Source organism: Ammospiza nelsoni, chromosome 17 (assembly GCF_027579445.1).
Source record: "Ammospiza nelsoni isolate bAmmNel1 chromosome 17, bAmmNel1.pri, whole genome shotgun sequence".
NCBI classification, from domain to species: domain Eukaryota; kingdom Metazoa; phylum Chordata; class Aves; order Passeriformes; family Passerellidae; genus Ammospiza; species Ammospiza nelsoni.
In genome coordinates this window covers 7,953,651-7,977,311 of record NC_080649.1, presented here as the reverse complement: position 1 = coordinate 7,977,311, position 23,661 = coordinate 7,953,651, and the positions used below count along the sequence as shown (strand labels likewise).

Sequence of the window (23,661 nt, the reverse complement as noted above, 5' to 3'; positions counted from 1 at the left end):
TCCCTCTACAGAGACCTTCAACACCCATCTGGATGCGTTCCTGTGTGACCTGGTCCAGGTGACCCTGCCTTGACAGGCCCATTGGACTGGATGATCTCCAGAGGTCCCTTCCAACCCTAACTATTCCATTATTTACTAGATACAGCTCCACAAGCCACCCCTCATCTCCTGGGAAATCTTCTTGCTCTGGTAGTTCTCACAAGTTCCAGCCATCCACACCAGTCTACAGCCACCCACAGCTCTCTGAGGACCCAAACCAGCTGACAAAGACCTACCACCATCACAACCCCACAGTGAGGTGGGAGGATGTTACAGAATCGAGAGCCTGTTGCTATGCTTCATTTTCCCTCTGGGCTCCACCATGAAGCCTCTTCAATAATGGCTTTATGGCTCCATCAATCTTATTTAAACTTCAGGACAAATAAATTGCAGCACATTCAGAGTCCCATCACAGTGCTCTGACTCACCCAGTCCCAGCAGACATCATGTATTAAATTAGTTTTGGAATGTATTCAAGAGCAATTGTTTCAGCTTCTCCAGCTAACTCCCCGTGCTGTATGTTAGGGGAGGCAGAGCAGGATGTCAGCCCCAGTCCCCTGGGCTGGGTTATGGGGGTTGACATGGCACTGAATTCCCATCCTTGATCCCAGCTGCAGCAAGGGGCTCCTGCTGGCCTGTCTGGGACAATTTCCACCGTGGTTCCCATGGGGACACAGCCTGTCTCACCATGCACCCAGCATGTGCAGGAACCTCCGCTGTGGCACCCCAACACCTCCTCGTCCTTCCTGGGGAGGACTCTTCACACTCCTTCCTTGCTCCAGCATGAAGTCCCTCCCACAAGACATCGTTCTCCATGAACTTCTCCATTGTGAGTCCCCCACAGGCTGCAGGAACTGCCTGCTCCAGTGTGGGGTCCCTGCAGGGTCACAGGTCCTGCCAGGAGCCTGCTCCAGCCTGGGCTCCTCTCTCTGCACAGGTCCTGCCAGGACCCTGCTCCAGCCTGGGCTTCCCATGGGGTCACAGCCTCCTTTGGGAACCCCCTGCCAGACCTAAAGAGAGAGACTGGGATTTGTGGTCATAATTTATCACAGTGTCTCCTTCAGAAAACCAAAGGTGTATTCTTAAAATTATTCCATATTATCCAAAACACGTGGTCCTTTATGACTGAAAGAAGTTAAGGACTGAATTCCTTTCTAAAGGTTCCCATCCTTGAATGTAATCCAGGGGCTTGTTGGATGCAAAAAACAACAACAACAACAAAAATCAAAAATCCAACATCTCCCCCCCCACACAAAGTAAACCCCTCCCAAACTACAGAAAACCCAACCAACTAAAAAACCCCAAATCCTGATGTTTTCTTCTTCTTTGCTTTCCTGCAAAGGAGGAGAAAACAAAAGGAGCAAGGCTGCATGCAGCGTCACCCCAGGGGCTGTGTCCCCGTGTCCCACAGAGCCCGGGGAATCCATGACTGAAACGTGGGCAGCACCACAGCAGCACGTGGAGATGCAGCAGTGCCAAGTAGCTTCCAAGGAGCAAAACAAAAAAAAAGTGTGCTTAAACTGAATTACTTTTTCAGTCACTGGCTGGCAAGATAATGATCTGACACAGCTAATTAGCGAATTCCTGAGGCTGTTGTAACCCTCAGACCAGAAGCATACCAAACTCTTTGTTAATTCAGCTGCCTAGTCTCCTCTGCCCCCTCTCATTGTGTACCCTTATCTCCTTTGAGAAACAAAAGGAAACACCTCCCTGTTAACTGCCTGTGCTCTGGAGTGCTTTCCAATCAGCGGGCATCAGCTTTAGATGCAGAAATCCAATTGATCTAATCTGCCTGCCGGTTGATTGATATCTGCGGGGTTGGTGCTCAGGGGAGAGGGTCAGTCAGGCTGGTGTGTTGATGATAGCAGCAGTGATTCTGCAGGCTCAGGCTGGTGTGTTGATGATAGCAGTGATTCTGCAGGCTCAGGCTGGTGTGTTGATGATAGCAGCAGTGATTCTGCAGGCTCAGGCTGGTGTGTTGATGATAGCAGCAGTGATTCTGCAGGCTCAGGCTGGTGTGTTGATGATAGCAGCAGTGATTCTGCAGGCTCAGGCTGGTGTGTTGATGATAGCAGCAGTGATTCTGCAGGCTCAGGCTCTCCCAGCCCTGGCTCTGTGCGCAGCAGCAGCCCCGGCTGGCAGGAAGCAGCAGCAGCTCTCAGCTCTGCCCCTTTAACTGCAGCCGCATTCCCATTCCAAAGCAGGAGGCAGAGGGTCTGCGGTGATAAGGACTTCCAAGGTAAAAGAGCATCTCTACCGACCTTGAAAAGCTGCTGAGATATTCAGCTCTGTAGCAAACTGAGCTCACCCTTCGCAGGTCCTGCCAGCAGGTCCCAGAATTTTCTGGGTTTGCTGGTGTTAGGGGCCACACCTGTACCTGCAAGGACTTTGGGTCAGCTCCAGCCATGGACTGACCTTTTCCTAAGCTGTGCTGGTCAGACCTGGAGAATGATAAGTACTGAGGCTTTTCTGCTGCCTTTCTAAATCCTATCAAGCTGCTCTGTGACATCGATGTCCTGCAGCTTTCCTGGATAAACCCAGGCATTCCCCAGCCACTGGTGATGTGTGTGTTCAGATGTGGAAGAGAGGGCTTGCACAGTGCCTGCAGCCTTGGCACTGCCCCTCTCCATCCTGCCAAGCCCTGGCTTGCTCCTTCTGACAGCAGGTTTTGGGATGGGCAGTGGTGGTGCCTCCTATCCACGGGGCCATGAGGAGCCTTGAGCACTCATCATGGAATCAGAGAATAATTTAGGTTAGAAAAGACCTTTAAGGCTATTTAACCCCACTGTTAACCCAGCCCTGCCAAGCTCACCACTGAACCCTGTCCCTAAGTGCCACATCTACATGTCTTTACAATATCTCCATGGATGAAGAAGGGGTATGACCCCACCAGCCTTGACCAGCTCTGTGCAAGAGGTGCATGCAGGGTGTTCCAGTCACGGATCTGGGGACAGGCCAGGAGTTCTCTTGAATTCCTGGCCATACTGTGCCACACTGCTCTCTCCTCACCCGATTTCCAGGCTCCCTGAGGCAGGCAGGCAGCTCCACAGGCCCAGAGGGGCTGGCATGGCTCAGCTGGGCCTGACCCTGCTGCACTTGCATCCTCCCTGAGCTGGGGTGGGGAGGTGAAACGCTGGCTTGGCATCCAGGGGTGCTCTGGCAGCGCTGTGGTGGCACAGGGGTGGCCAGAGCGCAGGGGCTGCAGGGCAGGCTCAAAGCAGAGCTTGGCTTTGCTTCCTCTTGCAGGGCTCTGGTATCGCTGTCACAGCAGTTCCACAACACCCAGACCCTCAGGCTGCCTCTGTGGGACTGGCAAGGCAGCAGCTCTGGCCTCCATCTCCTGTTTCTCTTCCACAGCATCCATCTGGACTCTGCCACAGCTTCCCAGCCCAGCACAGCAGCAGGGCACTGCTTCTTTTGGTGTTGAGAATGAAACGTGGGGTGTCTGGCTTCTGAGCCCGTGTTAGCATGGAGTGCTGATGGTTTTGGAGCTGGGGGTGGTGGGGTCAGTCCTGCTCCAGGCAGACACAGACAGCAGCAGGTTTGGCACACACCGAGGCGCTGTGAGCAGCTGATGGCTCTGCCGGGATGACTCACTGCTGTTGATTCGGGCAGAGGCAAGAAAAACAGCCTGAATTGCACCAATTTAACATTCTCATCCTCAGGGATGGGCTATTAGCTCAGAGCAGAGCCCCATCCCGTGCTCCCCCCCACCTCCTTTCAGTACAGCATCACTGAAATTTATTTTTCAGTGTCAGAAAAGTGATTTATTGACAGCCTTATATTTAGGAAACCAGTTTACATCTCTACCAGAGATATCACATACAAATGGATCACATCTGCATCAACAAAACACCTGGCACACTCTGACTTGATAACCTCCCCAGACAATTTTTTTTTTAATAGCTGCTCAAACATTGCTTTATGACCATGGGAAGGATAGGAGGAACCTGTAGAACACATGCTGGTCAGGATGACTGTCAGTGGGCTGTTCTCCCAAAAGCATTCATCCCAAAAGAGAGTTTTGCTCAGGGTGAACCCCCAGGAGGTATTTCAGCCCTGCTGCAGGTGCAGCCAAACCTCTGGTGGAGGTGCACCAAGTGCCAGTGGTGGGTGCTTTACCACTGGAGAAGGGATCCCAGAGCACAACCCGGCCCCAGGGGTTCAGAACATGCCACTGCAGTGTGGGGGGCAGCTCAGCCCCAGCCTGGTGTGAGAAGTGAGCTGTCAGGCTGCATTTCCTACATCCAGCCTCAGCAGCCACAACTACTCACTTATATTTTCCAATAATTTCCATTTTCTCTTTTCCTTTTCAAAGCACCCCAGATGAGTTATGTGGTCTCACAGAAATGAAAAAGAAGGGCTGTCATTCCAACAAATAACCTCTACAGCTGCTGGTACCCTGGAGCTGTCAGAGCACAATCTGTTTTGAAAGAAATCACACTGGTGGATTTTGTGGGGATGGATGGATTGAGTCATTCTTAGCTCTGGATGGGGCTCACCAGAGAGAGATCAGATAGTCTACTTTCTGAAGACCATTTCTGAAACCTGTTGTGCCTGGTGGTGGTAGTTACCATTCAATCCTGGCCACACACAGACTAAACACTGTATATAAAATAGAATACTCACTTGTTTGCAGCTTCCAAGCTCCATTTTTAAGCCCAGGAAAGGGCTCATTACGTGGCTCCGGATATTGCAGCATGGCCCTGAAGCAAACAGTAAATAATTTTCAAACTCACAGAAAATCTTTATCTATGTTGGGCTGAAACAGTAAAAAGCCGCTTGGCATGTTGTTTGGAAGAAAGAGCTGCTGGTGTCCCAGTGCACGGTGTGATCTCTCGGATGCTCAGCTCGGGCTGTCAGGTGGCACCACGGTGGCACCTCGGGCAGAGCTCGGGGCTCTCCCCTCGCACCAGGGTCACCTGCAGGGTGAAGGGAGCAGCGGTGACACCGCACAGAGCGGCAGAGCGGAGCCCGAGGGACATTTCCCTGCCACGGGCACCGGGGCCAGGCGGCCGCTCCTGCCGATGTGCACGGCCGGGAGATGGCAGCACGCTCCCACGGATGGGAACGGAGAGCCAGCGGGGACAGCGGGGGGACAGCGGGGACAGCGGGGGAACAGCCGGTGTCACACACGGCAGGGGCGGCTGTGCCGTGGCTGCTGCGGGGACCGCGGGGGACAGGGACGGGGCCGCTGCTTCGTGCAGCCCCCGGTGCAATCCCCGTGCAGCCCCCGGTGCAACCCCGGTGCAACCCCGGTGCAGCTCCTGTGTAGCCCCCGGTCCCCGCCGAGCAGCGGCACCCGCGGAGGACACGCAGGAATCGTTTTGCGGACGCCTCATCCGTTGGTGACATTGTCATCCCCTCCGGCCCTGAGTGCGGGATGGGCTGGGCATCCAGGCGTTTGCCGGTGTCACTGACCTGTTCTTCATCTTCTGAGTGTTGTCTGGGGGAGAAAAGAAATAAATTAACAGCATCCTTGGTCAAGCTGTGCGTCTGGAATGAGTCTGCCTTCCCCTGTCCCTCGCACAGTGCAGCTGCCAGTGCCCCCAGTGCACACCGACCTGTGCGAGTGCACCATCACAACTCCAGCAGAGAAACTCACAGAAAAACCTCAGTCTTAGTGTTTGCCTTTCCCCAAATAATAGATCCATCAGATGATTGCTTCCATTCCACACACACCCCCCCCCCCTCTATCCCCATTTCTTGCCTGGCTTTGTCCTTTGGGGTGCATCCCCAGGAGCCTGTGGGACCCCACCAGGCTGCTGCCACTGCCTGAGGTCGCAGCTTTCAGTCCCAGCTTGGTAAACAGAAGAACTGAAGTTTGTTTTTGGATGCAAGGCTGTACTCTACAATCCCTGTGAAAACAGAAGGAGCTAAGGGGGCAGAGCTGCAGGTAAATTCAGCCGACAGAGGAGCTCACAGGAGGACAGGCTCAGGGTGGCAGCGGTGCCCTGCCATGGGTGACACGGATGTCTGCCATGGGTGACATGGTGCCTGCCCCAGGGGAAGCCTGGCTACAGAGCAGCCCATCGGAGACAGGCACAGCCCGTCGGTGACTGACAGGGCACAGCCCATCGGTGACAGGCACAGCCCGTCGGTGACTGACAGGGCACAGCCCGTCGGTGACTGACAGGGCACAGCCCATCGGAGACAGGCACAGCCCGTCGGTGACTGACAGGGCACAGCCCATCGGTGACAGGCACAGCCCGTCGGTGACTGACAGGGCACAGCCCGTCGGTGACTGACAGGGCACAGCCCACCGGTGACTGACAGGGCACAGCCCATCGGAGACAGGCACAGCCCGTCGGTGACTGACAGGGCACAGCCCACCGGTGACTGACAGGGCACAGCCCATCGGAGACAGGCACAGCCCATCGGTGACAGGGCACAGCCCATCGGAGACAGGCACAGCGGCTCTCCAGGAGCTCCCTGCGTTAGGATAATCTCATCTGCGGTGCATTAAGGTCCGAGTCGGGGCTGAGCATTTCCAGCGCCCCGGGGCCCACCTGGCACGTCCGGAGAGCCCCAGCAGGGCAGCTGCCCCGGCTCTGAGATCTTTCTGTGCTCCGAGTCCAACCCAGCTCTCCGGGGCTGCCTTCCCAGCCGGATCACAGCCCCACCCTAAGCAGCTGTGCGGCATCAATAGCAGATCCTGGCGGGAGAGGATGGCAGCAGCGGGAGCCGTGATTCATCCCCACGGCCCATAGCTCATCCAACATACGGCAGTGCATTCTCAGAAACCGGGGATGCCAAGAGGGACACACAGCACGTGCCACACCAGGGAGGGTGGCGAGAGGCTCTCTTGATGACAAAGCTGGCACGGGGCTGCAGATGGGCTCCCGAACCCCTCTGTGCCTGGAGCAGACACATGAAGGCCAGGAAGGGAACGGTGGCTTCCATCCTGCATCCCAGCATCCCCCCTGCACTGTCTCACCTGTGAGCTGCACTGCTCACACCCAGACTGCCTGATTTTCCAATGGGGAATGCAAGCCAGAAATACCCCACAGAAAACCAAGCAGCCTTGGGTAAGCTAAGAGAGATCAGATTCCATCTTGCCAAAAGTATTTGTGTAGCTCCTTCTCTTTTCCTGGATGGTCTCACTTCTCCTGAAACACCAAAGGTGATTTAGCCCAAACTACAGACTGTAAAGACATAAATCTAGAAACAATTTCACTGCCATTAATGATGGTGGGTTCATTCCAGCACAGACAAGGAAACTGCTGGAAAATTCAGACATATGCCCCAAATGGCATATTAATAATGAGATCTTTCAAAGGAGGATCCATGACTCATCCAAGAAGAAAAATGGGTCATTCACTACACTGAACTCTTCAAACAAAACAGCAGCTTTTTTTGGGTTTTCCCAGTTTAAACCAGAAAAATAGAGAAAGTAATGGGAGGGAAAATGTGGTGGCTGCAGCTGCCAGACAACATGAGCAGTGAGACCCTGCAGTGGCATTTTGGGGTTAAAATCCCACCTTGACAGGCATTCTGTGTCTTGTATGGCTGTTTCCTAAAACCAGGAGTGCAAGGACAGCCACATCCTTCATCATCACCTCACCTCTTTCCACCCAAAGCCACGCACTCTCTAGTCCTTTCCCAAAAATTCACCTGCGCTTTCCCAAAAGTAACATCCTGGGGGTACCCAGGGTTCAAGGGACCAAAGCCACCAGCACCAGGATGCTTTGGGAGCCTGGTGGCTTTGCCTTGGCAGTCACCCTGCAAGGGTCATGCCTGCAGCAGGGAGCACCAAGGGGCCAGGGCAATGTGCAGGGAAGGATGAACTTCCTGTAGAAGCAGAATACAGCCAAAACCATCAAATCTGAGCAAGGATTTTTAGTAATTGTGTTATTGCCAGGGCAGGAGCTGCTCTGCCTCACCTGTGTGGCTGTGGGGCCCTAACACTGAAATCCCAGTGGGGCAGGTGCACAGGGGCATCAGAGGGATCACATGCAAAGGGACACAGCCCCCAGCCCCCTCCTGCTGATCCCTTGATGGAGTCAGTGCAGAAAAAAGGGCAGGCTGCAAAGTTGGCATTGAAGATGTCATTAGAGCTGTTAATCTTATTGCTATTGCTATATTATAATCACTTTCACAACCCATCTAAATCCAGGGCAGCTATCCATACTGGATTATACATTCATCATTTGCATTCAGCATTTATTTGGGACCATGATGTCATAAAATGCTTTGGAGATTAATAAAGGCCACGGCCCTTTCCTGTAAGCAGTTGCCCTCCACACTGATGAAATACCACATTTAATTGTTTGAACCTGTGCTGCTGCTGTTTCCTTCCTCTCCCTCTGCCTGGATCTTCACATCCAGTGTCTGCTGGGTGCAGCTGTGCTGTGCTATGGGGACAGAGGCAGCTGGCCATGGTGGGGATGAGGTGCAGCAGCCCCGTGCTCCACAGGGCACCTGTGCCAGCACTCTGAGCAGGGAGGGATCCCATGAAGGTCTTACATCCTCATGTGGACAAGCCCTTAATTTAATTATCTCAACAAGTCGAAAGAGGAGCTCATGGTAAGTGGCTTTTTGCTGCTAAGCAAACACTTGACAAGGAATGCTGAGCTCTTAAACAGCTGCTGGGTTGTGGGTCAAGTCACTTTCAGGAACCCAAGGTCATAGAGCCTAAACAGCATCCAAATCAAATTCATTTTTCCTTCAGGATAAAAGAGAAGCCTGCCCTATCCTCTTCTCCAGCCTCCTCTGAAAGTTCCAGCCAGCCCTGCAGCATCATCCTTTCCCACTGCTCCACAGTTAGTGCCAGCTTTGCAATACCCAAACCCAGTTAGCATTTAATGTGAGCTGGTATTGCTGCAAGTCTCTGTGCACTCTGGAGGCAGAGGAGGATGGTTATTCCCCTGTGAGCAGCAGCACAGCCAGCCCATCTCACTGTGGGTGCTGCTCCTGGGGCCCCTCCACTCGTGTGGCTCTCGCTTCCTTCCCTGCACACTTGGGGACACAGTTAAACCTCTTGCTCTCCTGTCCTGTGTCTGAGTGTCAAGAGCAGCCAGAGGAGGATATTTTGAGTTCTTTCCATGCAAGAAGAGAGCTTTCTGTCAAGCCTTCCCCCATCCCAGCCTGAGTCTCCCATCACAAGTCACTTGGATTTTATGTTAACCCAAGCAATAGCAAAAGAACAAATGATGTCAGAGGGGATGAGCAGAGCAAGCACCCTCTTCCTAGGCCAGGGGTATGTTCCTGGGTGTCTGTGGGAGGATGCTGTCATAACACACCCACACTCCAGCAGAGTTCCCATTCAGAAATCTGCTCAACAACAGTACCGCTCGCTCCCTCACAGCCCTTGAACAAACAGGGATTTGCTGGCGTCCTGACAAAGAGCTTCACAAATGAGGCAATCAGCAGCCCAGTATAATTTTCAAGAAATACAAATGAGCAAATATCTAGTTGCCATGGTAACCCCGAGAGCTGGACTAGACTTTTTTGGTAGATTCCCAAATACAGCTACATTTTGCCAGCACAGCAGGACCGTGGTGCCCAGGACTCTGCTTGGGGACAGCAGCCAGGGCTGCTGAGCAGCATCAGCTCTTTCAGAACAGCCCTGTCCTCTCTGACCAGCTCCAGGCACCCACATGCACAGTGGAGCTGTGGATCTTTTCTCTCTCCCATCACCTGTGCTCTGGCTCTGTGTCCTTCAAGGCTGACGGGCTCTCTGAGCAGGGGCCGCAGTGGGAATTGTGCTCCTGTCAGATCTGTGCTTTCCCTCTGATCAGCTCTGGCAATTTGCACCCAGGAGGGAAAGTTTCCAGCCAAGTTGCCGAGCCCCAGCAAAGCAAAAGTGGTTAATGAGAAACATAGCCACCCTTTTTAGGTGACTGTACTGCAGAGCTGTGCCAAACAGGGACAGGGCGCTGGCCCTCAGCCAGCTCTCCCCACCAAGGCAGTTTCCTCAGGAGACCTGGAAATCCTTGGCCACGAAAGAGGAAGAGACTTTTGGGGTTCCGAAAGGAGACAATCAAAAGCACAATGGGCCCTGGCATGGCATGGTTCCTATGCTGAGCCAGCCCCATCCCAGGGCCCCCAGCCTGAAGGAGCCCCTGGCAGCCATGAGCCTTTCTGAGGGGATCTGCTGCTGCTGGAAGTTTCACTGAGCTTTGGCAATTAGTTCAGGTGCCATTACACACCAGCAGCTTGCAGGCTGTATAAATGCAGCCTGATTCATGCCTCTCTCAGGAGGCATGGCTGCTGCAGGCAAGCCCTCACACTGCCCAGAAGGAGATCCAAGTCCCAGCAGGTTTGTCCCCACTGGCTCCCACTGTCCCACTCATTCCCTGGCAGCAGGGAGCAGATAGCATCAGGTGTGATGGGAAACCCTCCTGCAGATCAGCAGGAGGACCTCAGCTAAGCCAACATGCACTGGGACCCACACAGCACAAACCTGCTCACCTCCCTGTGCCCCACTGCTCCTTCTCTCCCTGATGCAGACCTTTGGGATGTGCTAAAGCTGTGGGATTTAACACTGACCCCACTGCACAGATGGGTAACATCATTTATGACAGGGCTTTGGGGTTTTTGGTGAGGGGGCTCAGTGTTTCAGCCAGTCTGTAATGTTCTCTCTGAGCTGCTCAAAGCACGGTTTTGGTCCCGAGATATTTTTGTTCTCTGTCAAAGGGAACCACTCTGCGGCATCCTGGCCTCAGGGCAGGAGCTGAGCCACTGCTCAGGCAATTAAATCCAAGGGAAATGCACAAGAAAAAGCTCATGATTCAGCCGTGCAGCCCTCATTTTCTCAGTCATTTATGGGAGAAAAAAAATCCTAAGTGAATTAATAGAGGAAAGGACAGCCCAGCCCAGCCCAGCTAGGCATTGGAGCAGTCAAGATAATCACCAGGGAGGAAAATCCTCACCAGGCTGTGCCAGGGCACACCAGCGTGCCCACAAGCTGTGACATCCATGTCCTCTGTCACAGCATCCAGCAGCACGTTTCAGGAAACAACCAAACTAGGAATAAAATGAATCAAAGGGTCAGAGGTGCAGGCAGGCCCATCCCACCCCACGGCCATGCCCGGGCTGGGGGCAATATTGCCTCTACAGCTCAGAAATGGGGTACAAGGAGGGGAAGGACTATTTTGGTTCACTCTCAGGCTACATCACACACTGTTCACACTTACTCCAGCCTTCATGCATTACAAAAGAATGTGTTCAACCCCTAAGAAAATCAGTGTCATAGAAAGACCCTCGGGAATCAGTCACTTGCAAGCGATGTGCAGGAAAGGTGGCAGAGAGTCCTGCTGCTGCCAGGTTTCCCATTGCCTGCACCACAGAGCGAGTCAGAAGGGAGAAATTCAAGATAACAAGGGAGTGAGGGGTTATGGGACAAGGAGAACAGAAAAATAAAGTTCAGCCTGGAATCTGGAGCTGCTCCAGGCCATGCAGAGTCTGGAACCAGAGAAAGGGCGTGGCCCATCTTTCATCAAGCCAGATCCACTAGAAGTTCATTAAGGAGGTGAAAACTCCTGTTGTTTTCTGAATTTTATTTGGTTACTGTGAAACAGAAGACACTGGCAAGGACAGAGGGTTGATTTTTAAGTAAAGACCCTGGAGCCAAAAGAGAAAGACAGGGGGGGCTGGGAAACAAAGCCCCTATTAACTTTGGTCCTGACTTTCAGGTCATGCATGTTCAGTTCTTTTTACCTGGAAATGAAGATGTTAATTGGAGGTGACAGCTTTCATTGGGCTCCCCATTAGCAATATTTTGAACCACAGTAGGGCCCAGATCTTCAAACATTTTCCCAAGGGAAGGTTTTAACCTTTCTTTTGAAACATCTCATACCACTTGCAGGGAAAAAAGACAGTTGTTTGGCTCGAGGCATACCAATCCCCAGCCACGATGAACTCCCAGCTCCTCTGGACAGGAGGCACAGCAGGAGCAGGGAAACCAAACTGGGGAGGGCAGCCTGGAGCCAGCACCGTGCAGCAGCATCTCCCCGTGGGTGTCTGTCCACCCCGTGGGTGTCTGTCCATCCAGCCCTATCCCGGGGACAGACTGGGGCACGGCCAGCCCCAGGGGACACTGGGCTGTGCTGTCCCCACTCCTGTGCTGCGGCAGCTCCAGCACAGAGCCAGGAGCTCATCACACACGTCCTGTTCCACACTTGGCTCTCCAAACCCTTTTCTGCCACAGACCACATGAGCTTTATCCACCTTGCTGCATCCAAGAGCTTTCTCTTTAAACAGCTGGTTTCTTCACACACTGTTATCATCCATACATAATTTATCATTTTCAGGTGAAACAAAAGCCTCTAGAAACACATCCATTGCTGGAGTCCAGAACTGAAAACTACACAAATGGCTAACTTTCCATATAAACATCACCCCACTAGGACACGGGGCTGCAGCAAACTCTGCAAGCTCTCCCCAGCCAGGACTGGTTGTGAGGATGGGCTGGCCCCAGCTGGTGTGTGTTAGCCCCTCTCCAGCTGCCCCCGTGCTCTCCAGGCAGCCAGGGCCAAACCCCTGCTCAGGGATGTGCTGGGCTCTGGGCACTGCCTGGCCCCCCACACCTCCATGGTGCCTCTGTACTTGCTGGGGCCAGGCAAAGGGCAGGGGGAGCACACAGGCTGCCCCATGCACCCCAAAAAACAGGGTCCATAAAATGAACTTTCCTCGGCAGCTGCTTCCCCCCAGCACACAGAGCAGGTTGGGGGAAAAACAACTTCAACATGAAACCCCAAGGCCCCAGGGAATCACTGCTACTCCAGGGCAAGAAAGACAGCGGAGCCTCCACCTGCTGTTTGCAGTTTATTTTAGCAGAGAGAAAAAGAACGTGGACAAGAGGCATTTTGCATAACTTAACAGAAAAGAACACTTTTCCTCCACTCTTCACAGATCAACAGGCAGAAGCATTTCCTACACACAGCTATTTTTGGGTGCTAACAGTTTGGTGTACTGGTAAAATCACGGGTTTCCTCTAACACACTGTGATGGTTGGTCTGAAATCCAAAGCCAGACTCAGGCCCGGGGGCTCCTCTGCTGTTGAATGCAGCTCCTGTCAGTGCTGAGTGCCAGGCTCATCCCCACCATCCTCCAGCAGGGATTCTGCAGCCAGGGGCTGGCTGGGGATCCAGGCAGCTCCATGGCCCTGCCAGCCCATGCCATGTCCTGGCTGTTCTAGCCCAGCACAGCTGGAGAGGTGGCCCAGAATGAAGGGGGTGTGGGCAGCAGCAGCAGCCTCAGTCCAGGGCCAGCGAGGGGATCTTGCACACAAAGGGGAAGGCTCTGCCACAGGCGTTGTCGTTCCAGGAGCGCAGTGCTACCCTCCAAAAAACCACAAAGCATTAGCTGGCAAAAGGCAAAAAGAGGGAACCAAGCACTGCCCTTGGCACCAGGGCCTCCTGCCACTGTGGGGAGCTTTCCCTGGATGTGCTCCCATTTGTGCCACTCACTGTCATGCTTCCTCCCAGCATCCTCACCTGGGAGATGTGAGAGGGGAGGCTGGGCCCCAGCTTGGACTTGGTAGTGGAGGGGCAGCTGCAAACACAGCCCTGTTCCCCCAGAATGATCCACAGGATGCCCATGGACAGACATTTAGGTAAATCTGGGGGCCTGGACACACCTGGCTGGTCTCACCAGCAGGGAGGGTGTGAAGTGGGATTTTTGCACAGGCAGGGTCTTGTCCCACTTCAGCAAGATGTCCTGGCCCAAGTATGAAAGAGATAAGTTGGCAAAACAATGAGTGTTCCCACAGGCTTCCCATGGGGGAGGAGAAATGGGAAAATTCGACCTTTGACTAAATTTGGTAATTCTTCCAGGCAGCTGATGCTCCTGCCCTGCTGCTATGGGAGAGGGAGATGGGAGCAGAGGGAAAATGAGCATGTATGCATGTATGTACATGGCAAAAAGGAAAACACCTTTTCACTGTAAAGAAAAAAAAGAAAATAATACTAAAAAATTAAAATGCAAATCCTCTGCCTGCCAGCAACCTCTTCAGAAAAGCAGAAGCCACGGTGGATTGAATTTATTGCCACACAAATAACACTGAGGGTGCCCTGGGTGCTCACCACTGCTGTGTCTGTACCAGATCTGCACGCAGTCCTCCTCCTCGGGGATGGAGTGGATCCCATCGTCAGGCTGGCTGCCATCCCAGTACTGGTAGTCGTAGGAGGAGCCATCTGTCCACTCAAAGTGACCCTCCTGCCATGAGGCCAGCAGAGAGAGGCTGTCACCACAGAGCTGTGACTGCAGAGGGTGGGAGGCCACCCCCATGCAGTGCCCACCCCCATCCCCAGTGCCACACAGCCCAGGGACACAGACAGACACCACTCAGCAAAGCCCAAACAGCACGTTTGGGTATTACTACTGGAAACTTGCCAAGAACAGCCCCTCACAATTTTCTCACCAGGGGAAGCCCAGAAATCAAATCTATATATTTTTAACACCCCCACCCAGTTCTGCATTCCTTTTCCTTTTCCATTCCTTTTCCAATATCTACAAAAATTGCTGACATGAGACTGTTCTCCTGATGGTCTCCATTTTTCTTTCTAACATATTAGACTATATATTTCCAACATGTCAGCTTCCAAAAGTCACAGAGTAGCACAAGAGAGCAATGGAACTCGGTGGTTTTTGACACTGAAGACCTTTTCAGTTCATTTGCTCTTCTTGGACCAGCAGTACAATACTCTTTCTATTAATCCTGTAATAAGATGTGATATGAGTAATTATTGGTTAATCTATTAATTCCAGTAACATTTCTCTTTTAAAAGCAGACTGGAAAAGGTGAAATAACAAGTTTCTCCACGTGCTGCACCACAGACTCTATGCCACCTCCTGATTAAAGGGGTATAAAGAGCAAAGAAGAAAACCAAGTGGCTTTCCAGGAGGAAAACACACAGAGGTGAATTTTCCAAAGCCTTTCCCCCTGGGATTCCAGGGAGCTCCCACCTGCCGTAGGTCGTTGAGTCCCGTCCAGATGTCGGTGGGGATGCCGGGCACGCGGCTGTTCACCAGGTCGTACACAAAGACGTTTTCTTGCCAGCTGGCAAAACAGAGCAGTACAGGGCAATCAACAGGATATGTCAGCAAATAGTCACATTTAGTGTCCCTAAGCACTCACCCTACCACAGGACCAGTGGGCAAATGGGTTCCCTGCTTCTTGCTGCTGGTGGTTACTTTCCCAGGTCTGTGCAAGAGGAGCATAGTGTTGGTGAGAGCTGGGGGAGAGGGAGTAGGGAAAAAGCCCTGCGTAATCATGTTGTACTTCTATCCCTTTTTCATCAGTAAAAAAACACAGTTTTGGGAAATTTAGGGAATACTATGCCAGTTTTCCTGCCAGTTCAGAAAAAGGCATTTATTTTCTATATTACCTTTGTGTGACCTGTGCATCAGCCTTGACTGCTGCACAGGGATGTGTGGGCTGGAACACGAGCCTGCAGCTGACACAGAGGCTGTGATGTGGGAATGGGACTTTGCCCCCAGTTTCCTTCCTCCCCAGGCTGTGTCAGTGTGGGATGATGTTTCTGCACAGCTCACCTGTGGATGGAGGCCAGCTTGGCTGACCTGATGCCAATGGAGAACTCGGCGCAGTAGAGGTCGGCCTCAGCCCAGGTTTTGTTGATGGGGAAGTAGCGGTAGCAGTGCCCTTCATACTCTGTCCAGAACAGCGGGCAGGAGTAGGCATGGACAGGCTCAGGCATGGCTGGGGGCAGAGCACAGGACATCCAGCAGCTGGTGGTGAGACAGCTTGGCCAGGAAGCTGAGCAGGTGATGGAGGCAGCAGTGCCCAGCCCAGCTCTCCCACCTCACTCAGGCAAATGACCACCAAACACATCCAGGGAAAACCCAGCTGCTGCAGGAGCCATGCAATACTTTGCAGAAATCAAAACACGTTTTAAACAAGTTGAGGGTTTCTCAGTTTCAGGAGGGACATTCCAAGCTAGCTTGACATCATTTCATCATTTTAGGCAGAGGATGCTTAAAATAAAGGCACTGACATTTGCTACTGAGGAAACCAAGATAAGGGCTCCTCTTGTCTCTATCAGCACCACTGGAGCCACTGTGCTGGGAGGGGAGCTGACAGCCAGGGCTAAGGGGTTATGGCTGGGTTCTGCCCTCCTGCAGGGACAGCCTGCATCTCCTTCCCCCAAGGAACCCCCCTCCATGGCCTGTCCCTGTCCCTGGATGCAGCTGTGCACAGGATCCCAGCCCAGGAGCAGCCAGTGAGGCGCGTGTGCCGCCAGTGGTGCCAGCCTATCCAACAGATATCCCACCACAGATAACAGCCCATCCAACAGATAACAGCCTATCCAAAAGGTTTCCCACCACAGATAACAGCTCTGCCATGCTGCTCCTCCTCCCCTGCTGCTTCTCATCACAGAGGGGAAGTTGTCCCAGAAGAGGCCCCTGTGGGGGCAGGATGTCCTTTTGGAGCCTTTGGAGTTGCCACTGTCTAAACACAGCAGTGGCATTAACACGTTGCTCCAACCTGCTCTGTGTTCTGCTCCCCCTCGTGTGGGGAGGATGCAGCCCTCAGGACCCTCAGGTCTTGGGGCACACAGATTAACTCTCTTGGCTGCTGGTTTGTGAACGTGGGGCCAGCCCCCCTGAGGCAGTTCCACATCCCAGGGAGCTGTGGTTGGGGTCAGTGCTGCTGTGGAAGCCAGTGGGCAGGGTGGGTGCAGGGGGTGAGGGCAGACGTCAGATGCCATCAGACCATCCAAGCAGGTAACAGCCTCGAGCCCAGAGAGGTCAGGGTGGTGCCTCCAGCACTGAGGGGCCAGGGAAATGGCTTTCCTTGAGGGAAGAGCAAAACTGCCAGCAGCAGCAAGGGATGTGGCAAAGGAAACAACAGCACGGAGAAAAAGAGAGGCAAGGTGAATCCAAAGCAGCTGTGTGAGCATTGATAGAGCCAAATCATTCCCTGTGCCAGTGCTGGCAGCTCTGGGTGATAATTGCATCTCTCATCAGCTCTTTCCACATGGGGATCTCTGAGTGCTCTACAAACAGCCACCAGCCAGCCCACGGGGTCCTGCTGTCACATCCCCTCCAGGTGACAAACCACAAATGCAAAAAGCCTTTTTTTCCTCCTGAGCAAGGCCAAATCAACTGCCAAGCCCTGAGGGGCTGTCACCCCATCAGCCTGCCTTGGGACCCCCAGGCATCCCTCCAGAGGAGCTGACTGGGGGCAGCTCTGCACCAACAGCAACAAACCCTTGAGGGGCTCAAGGGGCTCTCCCCTCCTCAGCAGCACCAATTATGGGCTGTGGAGGAGACAAAAGATAAGGCCTGCTGGGCTGGGAGAACAAAATAGCTTTTGGGGAGAGTGGGTAAGATAAAGACAGCTCAGCAGCAAGGCTGAGTTCAGATCTCTGATTCACAACCGGCCACAAATGCACTGGGAAAATCCTTAGAACAGCCCTAGGAGACACAAACTACTTCAGTGTAGCAATAGAGCAGGACCAGGAACCCCAAAAGCTGAGGTGATTCCTGGAGCCAAGCCCTCCTCCCCTCATGATGCTGGCCAGGGTTCCCTGTCTCCACCAAAACCAAAGCAGAACAAGGGTCAAACCTTCAGCACAAGGCTTCAGCTTTACCACCAGCTCACAGGAGAAGCATGTATCCCCAGAAAGAACAGCCTGGGATCTCGTCCTGCTTGCAGAGACTCGGGGCTGCTGTTCCTTCCTGCCAAGGACAGCCCAGAGGCCTGTGCCAGACAAGGCACCACCAGCTGTTCCAGCAACTGGGGTTTTATTGTAGTGCCTTGACAAAATCCTCACCTCTGGCAGCATGGTGGCAAAATTCACCGGGCTTCACCCAGCAGCATCCCCAGCAAACGGAGCCTTCACTCCCCAGTGCTAATTGCAGTGGGTGTCCCACTGCCCTGCCTCAAAGCCAGGCACCCAAATTCCAGGGAAAACCACCCTCATGCTTGCTCAGAGCAGCTGAGAGCAAGTCAGAAACTGAGACAGCCCTGCTTTGTTATTCCATACTGGTTCCCATTAGGTAGCATTAATTTGATGAGCTTCAGTGAACCAGAGGTGCCTGAAGGAATTTAAGGTTAAATATACCAAAAAGGAAAATATGGGAGGTCAGCTTTTAATTAGCATCTTTTCTGTTAGGTCAGGATCAGAGGCTTTGTCTGTCTCTTTGGAGGAGAACTACTGGTCCCAGTTTATCAGACAGGAACAATTAGGGGAGCTGCTTTATTTGAAATATTTGTAGCGGAAAAACCATAAGAAATCTGATGTAGGGTTGTGAGTATAGGGCCCTACTCATGGCTCCACAGGAAAGCCTCACAATCCCAGCCAGCAGCTGTGTGTGGTGTTTTGATCTAGAAGGTGACAAGGGAAGCATTTGGAGGCTTTTTAGATCAAATCCTCACTTTTAGGGAAAGTGAGAATTGGGTCTAAATGACCAGCAAAACATCAGCTCTTCCACACATGGCAGGATCAGCACAGCCAGTGCCTGCAGCACGGGGTTCCTGCCAATCCCCAGTCACTCCATCCATTTGTCCCCAAATTCCTGGTGAAAAATGACTGCAAGAATCCTTTCTCCCCCTCCCCCCCTTTTTTTTTTTTAATTTACAATGCAGCAGTTTTAAAGGAAGACCGTGTTTTAAAGCAGCTCCATCAAAATAAATGTCCGGACTTGGCTGAGGATAAGATTCAGATCAAGCAGCTGTTACTAACTCAGAAAAGCTGGAAAACAAATATTTGGGGTCAGAAATAAAGTTTTGTGCTCTCTGCATTTGTGTCAGTGCCAAATTGGAGCTTTTCTATTTACTTACTAGCTGAGCCCCACTGTAGAACTACCAGGAAAATCGCTTTTCAAAATCTTACAGAAGCTGGCACTGCTCTGCCAAAAAAGTTTCACTTCCCCAGCTGGCTTATTTCCAACTAGAAATAATTAAGTGAGAAAATCCTAGCCAGTTTCACAAGGGCTTCTCCTCATTTCAGGATGCTACTGGGAAAAAACCTACCACCAGCTGCATGGCTCCCCTGGACTCAGCTGGTGGAGAGCAGGTTTGCTCCTGAAAACTTCATCCCAAGGAGCAATGCTGCCTCACTCGCAGGGATCTGCAGGTCTGAGATGTGAAATCTGGGGCTAGAACAAGGTTGGCAAGAGATGCCCAGGCAAGGAGGGCTCCTGAGGGGCTGCAGCTCCATCAGAGGGTTTTGGACAGCAGACCAGCTCAAGTCAGTGCAGGCAGCAGATGCTCTTGTTGCAGAGGATCAAAGAACTCCATGTAATCAACAGCTGACAATTTCCTCAGATCTCAGAGGTGCTAGGAGACACCCCCTTGGCACACCCACAAGCTAATGCTGCCATCTGACCTGAGAAGGCAAGTGAACCTCTTCAGCTCTTGGCCAGCAGCTGGGTTTGGAGAGCGCCCATCAATACCCCAAGGCTGATCTGAAACCCATGCCAACAGAGAGGAGCTGAGGAGATCCTGCCATGGGCAAGCCTGGGGCCTGCCCAGGGCAGAGCCCCTCCACCAGGACCCAGGGCTGAGGTGGTGACAGTGAGGGATGGGCAGGGGTCCCAGCTGGCAGAGCTGGGGCTCAGGAGCAGCATCCTGGAGCTCACCAAGGCACCCCTGCAGCAGCAGGGCTGCACCCAGGCTCTGCACGGCTGCAGCTCTGGGGAGCTGGAGGGGATGGGGAGAGAGCAGGGCTGGGACAGGGGAGCCCCAGAGCCACCCCCAGCATGACTCCAGCAGAAACTGCCCGTGGCTAAGCTGGGGGTGCCAGCTGAGCCAGAGATCCATCCCACCACATCCCCCTTACTGAGCAAACCCACGGAATCGGCATTTAAACAGGGGCTTGGAGGGCAGGAGCATGTGGCAGGGACTAAGACAGTGCTGTTGTGTGATGTTGGGATGCCTCCACTCACCCTTGGCTTTAGAAGCAACTGCTGAAGCCCTGACATTCCAGTCACCACGGGCAAACAATGCCACCTTCATGTTACTTGCAATATTTGTTTTTCATTAACAGATGAAAGAGTCTCACACTGAGCATCCACCTTTGAAGGATGTGCTCAGGGGAGGGACCTTGGTCTCAGTGTCTCTGGGGTTGTGTGGAGCTGCAGGGGAAGGTATGTCCACTGATGGACAGGAATCTCAGAACTGGACAATATTTTACACACCCTGAAGGATTTTAAGGCACATGTCACAAGTTTTCAAGTAAAATATTAAACATCAGATGAAGCACATTGGGAGGGACATCCTCTTAAACCAAGGGCATTGCTTTGTAAGATTCTTTAATGAAACCAAGCTGGTTTTACAGCTTCAAATCCTCTGCATGTTTGGAGTTGGGAGGCTACAGCCAATACCAGCAGCAATGCTCTTGCAGCTGGCACTGACAGATAGAAGTTATCTTGCAGAGTTTTTTCCCCCTTAATTAGTTTTGGCAAAGCTCCCTCGGATTAGGCGTCTGGCAGGAAAGCCAGGCTTGTATTGATCCCTTTTCTCACGATCTCACCAAGCAGCACTTAAGGAATCCCTTTCCACTCACAGCCCCAGTAAACCCAACAGGGCTCAAACAAACTTGTGCAGCAACTCCCACTTGCACTGACACCGTGGAAAAGTTTGGAAGAAACCCAAGTGAGATTCAGCAGTCAGCAGCAGCTCGGAGCAAAGAAGGGGAATAAGGGAGAATCTGTGTTTGTTTCACACGCAGTAAGCGTGAATAAACGAGGAGCCTGTCCTGCTGGGCTGCATGGCCACAGCCCTGCACCCTCCATGAGTGTGCAAGGATTGCTGCCACAGCCTGGCACCCTCCATGAGTGTGCAAGGATTCCTGCCACCGCCCTGCACCCTCCATGAGCGTGCAAGGATTGCTGCCACAGCCCTGCACCCTCCATGAGTGTGCAAGGATTGCTGCCACTGCCCTGCACCCTCCATGAGCGTGCAAGGATTGCTGCCACCGCCCTGCACCCTCCATGAGTGTACAAGGATTCCTGCCACCGCCCTGCACCCTCCATGAGCGTGCAAGGACGGCTGCCACCGCCCTGCACCCTCCATGAGTGTACAAGGATTCCTGCCACCGCCCTGCACCCTCCATGAGCGTGCAAGGATTGCTGCCACAGCCCTGCACCCTCCATGAGTGTACAAGGATTCCTGCCACAGCCCTGCACCCTCCATGAGTGTACAAGGATTCCTGCCACAGCCCTGCACCCTCCATGAGCGTGCAAGGATTGCTGCCACAGCCCGGCACCCTCCATGAGTGTGCAAGGATTGCTGCCACAGCCCTGCACCCTCCATGAGCGTGCAAGGATTGCTGCCACAGCCCGGCACTCTCCATGTGTGTCTCATTCCTGCCTCATTCCTCACACCGGTCCCACGGCAGGGCACAGCCCCGAGCCGCAGCAGTGCCTGTTGGCAAAGGCCGAAGAGCTGACCTGGCACACAGAGACACAGCCAGCCCAGAGACCTCTGGCATCCCCAACCAAGGACCGAGGCTGCCCTTGGCACGTCCCCATGGCAAAGAAGAAAGTTGATTTCAAGGAAAGTCAGGGATTTCTGGAGCAGCTGCCGGCCCTGCGGGAGGCACACGCTCCTTCCCTGCCCCACCATGCCCGATGAAGTCGCGGCGGCCGGCGCCGAGCGCTCACCTTGGCTGATCTTGATGTTGGTCTGGGGGAAGGCCTGCGCGGCCAGCAGGGCGGCGGCGAGCAGCGCGCACAGGGTCCGCCCGCGGCCCATGGCCGGAGCCCCGGGGGTCGCTCTGCGCTCGGGGTCCCGCCGGCTGCGGGTCCCGCCGGGCTCCGGCCGGCCTGGGGGTCCCTCCGGGAGCGGGGGTCGCTCTCGGGCCGGGCCCCGCGGGTTCTGGGGCGGCCGCCGGGCGGGGCGGATATAGGGGCCGGGCTGCCCCCTCCCCCGAGCGGCGGCTCCTCCGCAGCCCGCCCCCGGCCCCGGCCCCGCTCCGCTCATCCGAGGGGACCCGCACCCTCAGCGCTGCCCAGCCCGGCCCCGGCCCGGCTCCGCACATCCCAGACGGGACCCGCACCCTCAGCGCTGCCCAGCCCGGCCCCGGCCCGGCTCCGCACATCCCAGACGGGACCCGCACCCTCAGCGCTGCGCAGCCCGGCCCCGGCCCCGCTCCGCACATCCCAGACGGGACCGGGGTCCGTGCGCTGCCCCAGCCCGGCTCGGGCGCACGCTGCCCCCAGAGCGCTGTTGTCACCCCCCTCGGCCGCAGAGGAGTAAGGACACCATCTCTCCTTGTCCCCCCAGTGCAGCCCCAGGCGGTGTTTGGTGTCCCCATCCCGCAGCGCCCCTCGGACAGCCCGTCGCCTCGGGGGTGACAGACGGGACCCCGCTGCACACCGGGGAGCGGCGGCTGCGGCAGCGAACACCCGGGGAGGGAGGCAGGGAAAGGCTCCCAGGGCTGCGGGCTGTGGGTTTATTAACGCGTCAGTGCCCCATTGTGTGGTGGGTTTGGTTTGGTTTGGTTTGGTTTGGTTTGGTTTGGTTTGGTTTGGTTTGGTTTGGTTTGGTTTGGTTTGGTTTGGTTCAGGGGGTGGGGTTTGTTGGTTTTTCTCCCATGTTTGGTTTGGGATTTTTTCCCAGAGCAAGGCGATGCACTGACACACTTAAAGAGCCTGAAAGAAGGATCCCCCAGCTGTGCCCGGGGCTCCAAGGCTGTTTCAGGAATTCTCTCTGTGCCCATCTGCCAGGTCCGTGCTGGGTCCATGCCGTCATGCAGCGGAAAACCTGATATGATACAGCAGTCTGTACCCATGTAATTCAGCGTGTCTCCTTCCTGTGGTCAACGTTTTGTTAGACATAAACGTCAGATTTTTAAAAACACTGTATAAAATCCTTTTCTAACTGTTGCACTCCGAAGGGAAATAGTACAGGCACAGATAATATACAATTTAGTGGTCTTGTTCAATTTCCAATTTATGCCTTAAATCAGCACTGAAGGAACTGCTTAGGAACACTCTCAGTGCTGTTCCCTTTTTATTCTTAGCTACAGATTAAAATTTTCAGCATTTTTGACCCATTTTTAGAGATTCAAGTATAAACAATTTGGGGTGACACCAAGCTTTCAGTAAAGCATTCAGACTTACTCCAGAGACAGTAACTCATTCAAACAACTTTTCTATATTAAGTTTCCTTCATATTAAATAAAGCCTTTTAAGAACACCTCCCCCCTTCCATACATTGATTTGAAATTATCTGGCTCAAGGAAAAGCCCATTGCTACAGCAGAATGCTAAAAATAAAGGAATTTGAATTATTAGAAGTCAAGGCATGTCTTTTCCCTTCTTTCCTGTGTGCCATCCTCAGATAAAGCCAGTGTTACAAACAACTTCCAGCAAACTACAGAACAAAAACCTTTGAGCATATTAATCTACTCCCAAAGCACGAATATTCATGTTTAAAGAGGGAGCAGAGATCCTGACTAATTTTTATGCTGGTTTCTAAAGCCAGACTCATGGCAGCGGCGTTCCCCAGTGCAGCTGGGAGCTCTGAGCTGCCCCTGAGGCACAGCCCTGAGCCTGGCACAGCAGCCGGGCACCAGCTCTGCTGCCAGCACAGGGACAGTGCAGGCACACCGTGCATGCAGTGCCAGCTGCAGCTGCACTTTGGGTTACCTTCCAACTTCACCAAACATCAGATGTGCTTCACCTGCTGGCTGCAGCCCCAGCAGCA

General features: G+C 53.5%; 1 protein-coding gene across 1 annotated transcript; it reads right to left on the bottom strand.

The window, feature by feature from the left end:
• Positions 1-12,794: 12,794 nt before the first annotated feature.
• Positions 12,795-21,820, bottom strand: CLEC19A (C-type lectin domain containing 19A). Its single transcript, XM_059484707.1, has 5 exons — positions 21,616-21,820; positions 15,538-15,703; positions 14,950-15,043; positions 14,067-14,199; positions 12,795-13,318 (listed from the first exon to the last, which is right to left on the bottom strand). Exons 1-5 carry the CDS (start codon positions 21,704-21,706, stop codon positions 13,239-13,241), a joined length of 564 nt encoding a protein of 187 aa, XP_059340690.1. The 5' UTR covers positions 21,707-21,820; the 3' UTR covers positions 12,795-13,238.
• Positions 21,821-23,661: the final 1,841 nt, after the last annotated feature.

Coding starts and splice junctions, on each gene's coding strand:
- CLEC19A (XM_059484707.1), bottom strand. CDS start 21,706: ATGGGCCGCGGGCGGACCCTGTGCGCGCTGCTCGCCGCCGCCCTGCTG. Junction 15,704..21,615: donor CAACATCAAGATCAGCCAAG/GTGAGCGCTCGG, acceptor CTCTGCCCCCAG/CCATGCCTGAGCCTGTCCAT. Junction 13,319..14,066: donor CTGGTACAGACACAGCAGTG/GTGAGCACCCAG, acceptor TTTGGAGGGTAG/CACTGCGCTCCTGGAACGAC.